The 12,317-nt window shown below is 42.2% G+C and overlaps 1 protein-coding gene across 2 annotated transcripts in view; it reads left to right on the forward strand.

Moving 5' to 3' along the window:
* Positions 1-12,317, forward strand: part of ANXA3 (annexin A3) — a 77,143-nt gene that overhangs the window by 26,536 nt on the left and 38,290 nt on the right. For both annotated transcript variants that reach the window (XM_055434126.2, XM_055434125.2), the window contains exons 3-4: positions 1,910-1,997; positions 11,642-11,736. In XM_055434126.2, the coding sequence (XP_055290101.2) occupies positions 1,910-1,997; positions 11,642-11,736 (183 nt within the window). The remainder of the gene's footprint in view (positions 1-1,909; positions 1,998-11,641; positions 11,737-12,317) is intronic.

The raw sequence follows: 12,317 nt of genomic DNA on the forward strand, positions 1-12,317 counted from the left end.
CTCCTCTTTCACTTTCATCAAGAGGCTTTTGAGTTCCTCTTCACTTTCTGCCATAAGGGTAGTGTCATCTGCATATCTGAAATTATTGATATTTCTCCCAGCAATCTTGATTCCAGCCTGTGCTTCTTCCAGCCCAGCGTTCCTCATGATGTACTCTGCATATAAGTTAAATAAGCAAGGTGACAATATACAGCCTTGACGCACTCCTTTTCCTATTTGGTTCTCATTATCGCCAGTCTTCTTATTTCTTGGTCTCTCATATGTGACATGGGTCATTCTTACTCATTGGGAACATTATACAGGTTATATAGTTAATAGATTTAAAAAATGCCTGGCATAGTGTCAGTCACAAAGCACTCAAAAGCTCCAATATTGTGATGGTTCTTCTAAAATGCCACACAGGAGAGGTGGATAGATAAGATAAACACAAAAGTTCACAAATGACTAGAACTGAAATGAAGTCAATTGGCTGTGTGTTAATCCGTAAAATATTTATTAAGTCTTGAAGAAAGAGAATTCTCCAGAGATTATGTTGAAGTGATTGATTCCTTACAGGTGGTTTAGATCAGATACATTCACGACTAGTTTCTAACTTGGTATAATCACTTTCAAAATTTATTTATTTATCTATTTGACTGCCCTGGGTCTTCATTGCCACATGGGCTTTCTCTAGTTTCACTGCTCAGGCTTCTCGTTGCAGTGACTTCCCTTGTTGTGGAGCACAGGCTTCAGGCCCACAAGCTTCAATAGTTATGGCCCTTAGGCTCTAGAATGCAAGATCAGTGGTTGTGGCCCGTGGGCTTGGTTGTTCCATAGCATGTGGAGTCTTTCCTGATCAGGATCCAATCTGTGTCCCCTGCATTGGCTGGCAGATTCTTATCCTCTATACCACCAGGGAAGTCCTGTACTTACTTTTTTAGTATCAAAATTCTATTTTGGACACCTTAAGGTAAAATGATGTTGGATTGTATTGAAACAAATTATTCAATCAAATCTACTGAATCAGCAGACTATCATTTTTTACTGTCATTACATCAATTTTCCATTCTCTTTCACATGACAAGATAATGTCCTTTCATGAAAACACTAAACACCTCAGGAGATCCTAAATGAAACCATCGTAACACAAGACAACAGAGCCAGTATTATTCAGTAATAGGATGGGAAGATCAGTTTAGAAAGAAAGCAGTATTATTATAGACAGATTTTTATTCAGAGATTTAAGAAATGCCATAGAAGTGCATGTTTACTTGGATTTTTCTCAGTTTCTCTGAAAAAATTTTAAATTATGTGCTTAAAATTAGTATTATGGCATGTTTTTATTTCCATGCTGTTCTTGAAGACCTGTGTCGGTGGAGCCTGCAGAAGAGAATTTATTTGCCACAATTGTACTTCCATTAAACAAAGCTTAAGAACAGACAGTCCTAATGGGGTTTTCATTTATGGATCCTTTGGGTAGGGTTCCCCAGGGAGGATGGTCAACATTAATTAAAACATCTCGAGGCCTGTGAGCTGCGATTACTTCTACATGAGATGCAGTGAAGAGCTTTGAATGATCCCATGAAAACAGAGGATGCAGGAAATTCCTGCTTTCTCATTGCTTTCTTGAAGATGCAGCTTTTAAGCAAATATTCTTGAGTTACCACAATTGACATAATTCATTGCTCTAGGGAACAAATGTTTTATATTTTCAATTTGTTACCCAGAAAAGGAGAGGCCTTTTATATGGGGTAGTTGTCATGTTGCCTGTATATCTAAGCCAGGAGAGTCTTGAACCACCCCTGAAGTGATAAGGTGTGCAAATTATGGGTTTGTTATGTGTTTCCAGTAGGCATATGGGAATATGCATGCGTAATATAAGTAAAGATGTCACTTTGAACTGGTGGGACTTTTGGTTATTTCTTTCTAGGTTGGAAAGCGAGGGACAATAAGAGATTATCCTGGCTTTAACCCATCGGTGGATGCTGAAGCGATTCGTAAGGCCATCAAAGGAATTGGTGAGTAATGCTTTACAATTTCTTTCTTACTGTTGAAGCCGATCAGGAATTAAAGCTAAAAGTGCATAGCTTCAGGTTGCCCAAGTGGCCTTTTTTACTTAATTAGAAAAATTGTAAGACACTTCAAAAAACTGTGAAGAGGAAAAGTATAGGGTACCCAGTCGATATGTGTGTGTGTGTTGTTTTTTTTTCCATGACAATCAAAAGAGGTGGAGACTTTTATTTTCTTTAGTTTACAGATGGGGGAACTTCAGCTCAGAGGTGTTGAATCATTTTCTTAGGGTCATACATGAGTGGCAGAGCTGGGATTCAAATGCATGATTGAAATACCAGGTTTCTTCCAGTTTGCCATACATTCACAACACCAGGAGAGTGTCAGTGGGGATAGGCATGACCTTTAAGAGGTATTTAAGTTTTTATGTATTTATTTTTGTCTATGGCTGTGCTGGATCTTCGCTGCTGGCTTTCTCTAGTTGTGGCAGGCCGGCGCTGCTCTCTAGTTGCAGTGGGAGGGCTCCTCATTACAGTGGCTTCTTATGTGGAGCAGGGGCTCTAGGGCACAGGCCTTTAGTAGTGTGGGGCGTGTTTCCCTACAGCGTGTGGGATCTTCCCAAACCAAGGAGTGAACCAGTGACCCTGGCATTGCAAGGCGGATTCTTAACCACTGGACCAGTGGGGAAGCCCAGGAACCCAGTTTTATCCAGTCTTAACATTTGCCCAGTTTTGTGAATGTGACTGGTGATAGATAGAAGCAAAGTCCGATGCTGTAAAGAGCAATATTGCGTAGGAACCTGGAATGTTAGGTCCATGAATCAAGGCAAATTGGAAGTGGTCAAACAGGAGATGGCAAGAGTGAACATAGACATTCTAGGAATCAGTGAACTAAAATGGACTGGAATGGGTGAATTTAACTCAGATGACCATTATATCTACTACTGTGGGCAGGAATCCCTTAGAAGAAATGGAGTAGCCATCATGGTCAACAAAAGAGTTCGAAATGCAGTACTTGAATGCAATCTTAAAAAAGACAGAATGATTTCTGTTCGCTTCCAAGGCAAACCATTCAGTATTACAGTAATCCAAGTCTATGCCCCAACCAGTAATGCTGAAGAAACCGAAGTTGACAGTTCTATGAAGACCTACAAGACCTTTAGGAACTAAACCCAAAAAAGATGTCCTTTTCATTATAGGGGACTGGAATGCAAAAGTAGGAAGTCAAGAAACACCTGGAGTAACAGGCAAATTTGGCCTTGGAGCACGGAATGAAGCAGGGCAAAGGCTAATAGAGTTTTGCCACAAGAACGCACTGGTCATAGCAAACACCCTCTTCCAACAACACAAGAGAAGACTCTACACATGGACGTCACCAGATGGTCAACACCGAAATCAGATTGATTATATTCTTTGCAGCCAAAGATGGAGAAGCTCTATACAGTTAGCAAAAACAAGACCAGGAGCTGACTGTGGCTCAGATTATGAACTCCTTATTGCCAAATTCAGACTGAAATTGAAGAAAGTAGGGCAAACCACTAGACCATTCAGATATGACCTAAATCAAATCCCTTATGATTATACAGTGGAAGTAAGAAATAGATTTAAGGGACTAGATCTGATAGATAGAGTGCCTGATGAACTCTGGACGGAGGTTTGTGACATTGTACAGGAGACAGGAACCAAGACCATCCCCATGGAAAAGAAATGCAAAAAAGCAAAATGGCTGTCTGAGGAGGCCTTACAAATAGCTGTGAAAAGAGAAGCGAAAAGCAAAGGAGAAAAGGAAAGATATAAGCATTTGAATACAGAGTTCCAAAGAACAGCAAGGAGAGATAAGAAAGCCTTTCTCAGCAATCAATGCAAAGAAATAGAGGAAAACAACAGAATAGGAAAAACAAGAGATCTCTTCAAGAAAATTAGAGTTTCCAAGGGAAATTTTCATGCAAAGATGGGCTCGATAAAGGACAGAAATGGTATGGACCTAACAGAAGCAGAAGATATTAAGAAGAGGTGGCAAGAATACACAGAAGAACTGTACAAAAAAGATCTTCACGACCAAGATAATCACGATGGCATGATCACTCACCTGGAGCCAGACATCTTGGAATGTGAAGTCAAGTGGGCCTTAGAAAGCATCACTATGAACAAAGCTAGTGGAGGTGATGGAATTCCAGTTGAGCTATTTCAAATCCTGAAAGATGATGCTGTGAAAGTGCTGCACTCAATATGCCGGCAAATTTGGAAAACTCAGCAGTGGCCACAGGACTGGAAAAAGTCAGTCTTCATTCCAATCCCAAAGAAAGGCAATGCCAAAGAATGCTCAAACTACCACACAATTGCACTCATCTCACACGCTAGTAAAGTCATGCTCAAAATTCTCCAAGCCAGGCTTCAGCACTATGTGAACCGTGAACTCCCAGATGTTCAAGCAGGTTTTAGAAAAGGCAGAGGCACCAGAGATCAAATTGCCAACATCCGCTGGATCATGGAGAAAGCAAGAGAGTTCCAGAAAAACGTCTATTTCTGCTTCATTGACCATGCCAAAGCCTTTGACTGTGTGGATCACAATAAACTGTGGAAAATTCTGAAAGAGATGGAAATACCAGACCACCTGACCTGCCTCTTGAGAAACCTGTATGCAGGTCAGGAAGCAACAGTTAGAACTGGACATGGAACAACAGACTGGTTCCAAATAGGAAAAGGAGTACGTCAAGGTTGTATATTGTCACGTTGCTTATTTAATTTATATGCAGAGTACATCATGAGGAACGCTGGGCTGGAAGAAGCACAAGCTGGAATCAAGATTGCCGGGAGAAATATCAATAACCTCAGATATGCAGATGACACCACCCTTATGGCAGAAAGTGAAGAGGAACTCAAAGGCCTCTTGATGAAAGTGAAAGAGGAGAATGAAAAGGTTGGCTTGAAGCTGAACATTCAGAAAACGAAGATCATGGCATCTGGTCCCATCACTTCATGGGAAATAGATGGGGAAACAGTGGAAACCGTGTCAGACTTTATTTTTGGGGGCTCCAAAATCACTGCAGATGCTGATTGCAGCCAGGAAATTAAAAGACGCTTACTCCTTGGAAGGAAAGTTATGACCAACCTAGTTAGCATATTAAAAAGCAGAGACATTACTTTGCCAACCAAGATCCATCTTGTCAAGGCTATGGTTTTTCCCGTGGTCATGTATGGATGTGAGAGTTGGACTGTGAAGAAAGCTGATCACCCAAGAATTGATGCTTTTGAACTGTGGTGCTGGAGAACTCTTGAGAGTCCCTTGGACTGCAAGGAGATCCAACCAGTCCATTCTAAAGGAGATCAGTCCTGGGTGTTCATTGAAAGGACTGATGCTAAAGCTGAAACTCCAATACTTTGGCCATCTCATGCGACGAGTTGACTCACTGGAAAAGAGTCTGATGCCGGAGGGATTGGGGGTCGGAGGAGACGGGGACGACAGAGAATGAGATGGCTGGATGGCATCACCGACTCGATGGACATGAGTTTGAGTGAACTCCGGGAGTTGGTGATGGACAGGGAGGCCTGGCATGCTGTGATTCATGGGGTCGCAAAGAGTCGGAGATGACTGAGCAACTGAACTGAACTGAACTGAACGTTTGCCATGTTTATTTACTACTAAACACTACCATTGGAGAATGAAATGGCTTCTCACTCCAGTACTCTTGCCTGGAAAATCCCGTGGACGGAGGAGTCTGGTAGGCTGCAGTCCATGGGATTGCTAGGAGTCGGACACGACTAAGCGACTTTTGGAGAAGGAAATGGCAACCCACTCCAGTGTTCTTGCCTGGAGAATCCCAGGGACGGGGGAGCCTGGTGGGCTGCCGTCTATGGGGTCGCACAGAGTCGGACATGACAGAAGTGACTTAGCAGCAGCAAACACTACCATGGGCTTCCCGGGTGGCGCTAGTGGTGAAGAACCCGCCTACCAATGTGGGACACTGAGCAACTAACACTTTCACTTTCAAACAGTGCCATGACCATCACTGCTATCAACAGTCATCATCATTATCACCATGAATCATTACAGATACAGTCCCTTATGATTCTGTCTGGATCTCATTCCCATGCTATTCTCTAGAGATAAACAACATTCTAAATTAGAAATATATTTCCATGAAACTTTTAATTCTGTACTCCGTATGTATGTACATACTGTTTTGCATGGGCTCAAACAGTATAAATTGAAATCCTACTGTAGGTATTCTTCTGCAACTTGTTTTTTATCCCTTAACATTACGTTTTTGAGATTTATCCATGTTGATATGTTTAGCTCTAGTTCATTAATTTTAGCTGCAGAGTAGTCTATTGAATTACTGTGTCGTAAGTTGGAAATAGTGATGGAACTTTTAAATTGCCTACAATTCTTTTCTATTACAGTATAAAAGTACTGCACTGAATAGTCGTGCTTATGTCTTTTGTGAATGTTCGCTAGCATCTCTCTAGAATATAAATTTGCTGGAAATTTTGCCAAACTGCTCTCTCAGATGAATTTACAAATCAGCATTCCTACCAGCAATATGGTTTCCCAGGTGGCACAACAGTGAACAATCCGCCGGCCAATGCAAGAGGCACAGGTTCCATCCCTGGGTCGGGAAGCTCCCCTGGAGAAGGAAGTGGCAACCCACTCTGGTACTCTTGCCTGGAAAATCCCATGGACAGAGGAGCCTGGTGGACTGCAGTCCATGGGGTCACAGAGAGTCAGACACAGCTGAGCGTTCGAGGGCACGTAGCACCAGCAATGTATGGACTTCCTCTTGATCAGTATTCTCATCCATGCTTGCTGTGGTCATCCAGCAGAGTGGGTCTAAAATTGTACCTCATCCTATTTCCTTCCTGTCTCTTATCCCTCATTATTGATGCAGTTAAGCATCCTTTCTTGTTTAGTGGCTTCCTTTCCCATGAATTACTCCTCCATACCTTTTATCCATTTTTCACTTGGATTGTGCTCTTCAGCTTGGCAGGAAAAAATTTTTAATTTATTTTTTAAAATAAATTCTGGGTATGAAACTTTTTTTTTTTCATTACAGGCTATGAAAACATCTTTTCTCAGAATGTGATTTCCTTTTCACATTGCCTACGGTAACTTTAATTTTAGTGAAATTAACTTTACCAGTATTCTTTGTAATAACTTATACTTACTGTGTCTTTTCTGTGGTGAACACATAAAGATACCCTGCTGTATTTTCTCCCCCAGATTTTACACTCTTATTTTTCACATTGAGATCCTTAATCTGCCTGGAATTAATGTTTGTGAATGGCATTTAAATCTAATTTGATTTTATGTGGCTGTGCAGTTGTCCCCGTGCAATCGATTGAAGAGTTCATCCTTTCCACACTGATTTGTAATGCCGCCACTGTCTCATAAGCCTTGCTATTTTTCTGCTCTGTTACATTCCATTGGTCTGTTTGCCTCTCTCCGTCTCTATACAACATTGTCATAACTACTATTATTATTTTATAGTGACACTAGTGTCTAGTATGGAGAAGGAAATGGCAACCCACTCCAGTGTTCTTGCCTAGAGAATCCCAGGGATAGGGGAGCCTGGTGGGCTGCTGTCTATGGGGTCTCACAGAGTCGGACACGACTGAAGCGACTTAGCAGCAGCAGCAGCAGCAGTGTCTAGTAAGGCAGGAGTTTTTCTTCTTGGCTCCTTGCCCTCTCCTATAAATTTTAGGGTCAGTTTGTCAAGTTTCATGAATTATACTATTAAGGTTTTATATCGGTTTAATATTATTGTATTTCTGCCTGTTTAGGGTTTTTTTTTCTATTTTTAAATGAAAGTTATTTATCTACCTCCTTGTTTCCCTATTTCCACACAGTGTTGAATAGACTTTTCCATGAGGCTGTTGTCAAACTGAATGAATTAATGGCCTTTAAATTCTCTCTGTTGTCTTTCTTCCTTTACATTATGTTTCTTCACAGGTTTGCAGACCCACTCTGAGGAAGTTTTAGTTTGTAAGCACCATTCCCAACACCAAAACCAGGTGTCGAGGTGGCATTTGCCTTAGGGACATGTGTGATCCAGCCTCTGAACCATGAGGCATCTTGGTTTAATTTCTGGTCTTGAGCATTTGCAGAAATAAAAGAGGAGAGATTGCCTGATGTATATAACCTACATGTGATTGTGGGTGGTTAGTTCTATCTGGAGTCTAGGGGCGTAAGGTTTAGAGATGCAGAGAAGGGGGTGGAAAATTAGAACAGAGACGTGAGGCAAGAGCTGGTGGTGGCGGTTTAGTCATTAAGTTGTGTCCAACTCTTGCGACCCCGTGGACAGAGGTGCCTGGCAGGCTACAGTCCATGGGATTCTCCAGGCAAGAATACTGGAGTGGATTGCCCTTTCCTTCTCCAGGGGATCTTCCTGACACAGGAATCAAACCCAGGCTCCTGCATTGTAGGCAGATTCTTTACCAACTAAGCTACAAGGGAAGCCCAAGCTAGGTCCGAAGAAACTGGTACACAAGCTAAGGAGCTTAAGCTTCACCCTGAAGATTACAGAGAATCTTTAGGATTTCTATCAAGGAATTGATATGATCTGATGTGTTTAACAAATTTACTTAGGCAGAACTCAACAGTATGAATTATAATGGGATCAAGTTAGGAGGCTATTGAAGTTTCCAGGTAAAATATGATGAATGCACAGTAGCAGAAAAGAGGACAAATTCAAGAGATTCAGATGATTGCTACAACGTAAAGAGTGGGGAAAAGAAAGGATGACTTGAGACTCTTTGCTTGGATGACTGTATCTATAGTGGTATCATTGACTAGGGAACGTAGAATGAAAGACAAGTTAGGAAATAGAATAGAATACAATCCAGTGGAATGAATGCAAACAGAATCCAAATAGAATGAATGCACCCTGAAGCAGCTGAGTTTGAGATACTTGTCGTTAGAGGTGTTCAGTCATGCACCAGTCCAGATGCCATGACAGGTCTGAGTTGATAATCAGATTCACAGAGCACAACAAAGATTTAATCTAACTCTGTTTCCTTAACTGTACAGACAATATAAGATCAGAGATCCCCTGGGGCAGCATCTGTCACCGAGAGGCCCAGCAGCTAGCCAGATACAGTTTCTTTTGCCCCATCATTCATGTAGAGTGTGGACTACTGCCATAGACAAATGGAACCAAGGCGTGTGTGGATCACACAACATGGGGAAGATGAGCCTTGAGTTCTAACTGATCTTTTATACCATTCTGGCCAACTCACAGCCCCCAACCCAGGGGTAGTCCTCTACCACCAAGGAGTAGCGCAACTTCCAGCAATGTCTTAATACTGCAGTTACTAAGAAAATGGTGACGTAGAGGTCATTTTCATGCAGGCACTCATCAACCCTTTCAGTTCAGTTCATTCACTCAGTCGTGTCTGACTCTGCAACTCCATGGACTTCAGCACACCAGGCTGCCCTGTCCATCACCAACTCCCGGAGCCTACTCAAACTCATGTCCATCGAGTCGGTGATGCCATCCAGCCATCTCCTCCTCTGTTGTCCCCTTCTCCTCCTGCCCTCAATCTTTCCCAGCATCAGAGTCTTTTCCAATGAGTCAGTTCTTCGCATCATGGGGCCAAAGTATTGGAGTTTCAGCTTCAGCATCAGTGCTTCCAAAGAATATTCAGGACTGATTTTCTTTAGGATTGACTGGTTGGATCTCCTTGCTGTCCAAGGGACTCTCAAGAGTCTTCTTCAACACCACAGTTCAATAGCATCAATTCTTCGGTGCTCACCCACTCCAGTGTTCTTGCCTGGAGAATCCCAGGAATGGGGGAGCCTGGTGGGCTTCCATCTACGGGGTCACACAGAGTCGGAAACGACTTAAATGACTTAGCAGCAGCAGCAGCAGCAGTTTTCTTCACAGTCCAACTCTCACATCCATACATGACCACTGGAAAAACCAAAGTTTTGACTAAACAGACCTTTGTTGGCAAAGTAATGCCTCTGCTTTTTAATATGCTGTCTAGGTTGGTCATAACTTCTTCCAAGGAGCAAACGTCTTTTAATTTCATGGCTGCAGTCACCGTTTGCAATGATTTTGGAGCCCCCCAAAATAAAGTCTGTCACTGTTTCCACTGTTTCGCCTCTATTTGCCTTGAAGTGATGGGACCAGATGCCATGATCTTAGTTTTCTGAATGTTGAGTTTTAAGCCAACTTTTTCACTCTCCTCTTTCACTTTCATCAAGAGGCTCTTTAGTTCTTCTTCACTTTCTGCCATAAGTGTGGTGTCATCTGCATATCTGAAGTTATTGATATTTCTGCCAACAGTGTTGATTCCAGCTTGTGCTTCATCCAACCCAGCATTTCTCATGATGTACTCTGCCTATAAGGTAAATAAGCAGGGTGACAATATACAGCCTTGACGTACTCCTTTCCCAATTTGGAACCAGTCTGTTGTTCCATGTCCAGTTGTAGCTGTTGCTTCTTGACCTGCATACACATTTCTCAGGAGGCAGATAAGGTGGTCTGGTAGTCTCATCTCTTTCAGAATTTTCCACAGTTTGTTGTGATCCACACAGTCAAAGGCTTTGGCATAGTCAATAAAGCAGAAGTAGATGTTTTTCAGGAACTCTCACTTTTTCAATGGTCCAGAAGGTTTTGGCAGTTTGATCTCTGGTTCCTCTGCCTTTTCTAAATCCAGCTTGAACGTCAGCCTTTTACTTGTACTTAAAACAGGTGGTTAAGTATATGGGTCTGAAATGCCTGAAACATGCGTAGACCAGTGGACATAGAAATACATGTTTGGGGTTAAAAGATTTGGATTAAGGTTCGAATTCTTGCTGTGCCACTTAAAAGCTGCATGGCTTTGGCAAATCAGGTGAGTTTTCTAAATATGTACATCTTTATCTTTAGAACAGTTTAATCATACCTACTGCCTTGGGCAGTATTAACTATGACAATAAATAAAAGGTGCCTAGTGTGTGGTAGCGGAGAAGGCAATGGCAAGCCACTCCAGTTCTATTGCCTAGAAAATCCCATGGATGGAGGAGCCTGGTAGGCTGCAGTCCATGGGGTCGCTAAGGGTCGGACACGACTGAGCGACTTCACTTTCACACACTGGAGAAGGAAATGGCAACCCACTCCAGTGTTCTTGCCTGGAGAATCCCAGGGATGGGGGAGCTTAGTGGGCTTCCGTCTATGGGGTCACACAGAGTCGGACACGACTGAAGTGACTTAGCGGCAGCAGCAGCAGCAGCAGTGTGTGGTAGGTCCTCAATTAGCATCAGTTCCTTTTTTCTAGAGAAAAAAAATGACTTTGTATACCAAATATGGAGATAAGAGAAAGATAGAAGGTGAAATGACAGTACCTGAACCTCACAAGGATGAAAAAAACCTACTTCAAAAGCGGCATGATCCTTGTGCTTCTTCCTCTGTCTGATGTATGGATCGGAATATTTGAGCCATGATGGCTTTCTTCCCCTGAAACTATCCAAATAAAGTTAATTTTCTTTCCTCAAAGCCGGGGAATCAAAGAAATAAAGATGCCAACCTGATAAGACCTGGAAATTAGAAATTAAAATGCCTTCCTCTCTGCATCTGTTTCAGACAGTTAATCATCTTTCTTTTGTTCATGACAGATACATTAAGCATATTTGGGTTGATGGTGAATACAATTATTTTCGTCTCATTTAGGGACCGATGAGAAAACACTGATCAGCATTCTGACTGAGAGGACGAATGCACAACGGCAGCTGATTGCTAAGGAATATCAAGCGGTGTGTGGAAAGGTATGGTTTCCCTAACATAACAGGCAGTAATGAGCTGATCACTGATGGATCAGGGCTGCTCCCACGTGATGATGCCCCCAGGTCTTTTATCTCAGGCCAAGTGTAACAGAAAGTGCCCAGTATATCCAGTCAATAGCCTGGAATAGATGTGGTTTTGGCCTTAACTGTCTGAATGGCCTTGGACATGTTAATTTGACCTTTCCAGAAACCTCAGTTATCTTCACCATTGAATAAGGAGGGTTGCCTTGGATCAGTGGCTCTAAATCAAGGATGTTTTTGCTCCCCAGTGGCTATTTGGCAGCATCTCCAGACATGCTGATTGCCACAACTGGTGGGAGAGGGATGTTGCTGGTACCTCATGGGACAAGATCAGAGAAGCTGCTCAACATCCTTCAATGCGCAAGACAGTCCCCACAACAAAGAATCATCTGATCCGTTATCTGATAACTCCTGTCTTAGGTGATCTTCAGTTTCTCTTTCAGCTTTAATATATTTATGTAATTATAGATTTTTTAATTCATTCAGTGAATGAAAACTTACTGAACACCAGAAGTTTTATAAGAACTCTTCAGGAACATTTT

This window comes from Moschus berezovskii, chromosome 5, assembly GCF_049115385.1.
Source record: "Moschus berezovskii isolate FMDL1 chromosome 5, NW_MosBer_1.0, whole genome shotgun sequence".
Classification (NCBI taxonomy): Eukaryota; Metazoa; Chordata; class Mammalia; order Artiodactyla; family Moschidae; genus Moschus; species Moschus berezovskii.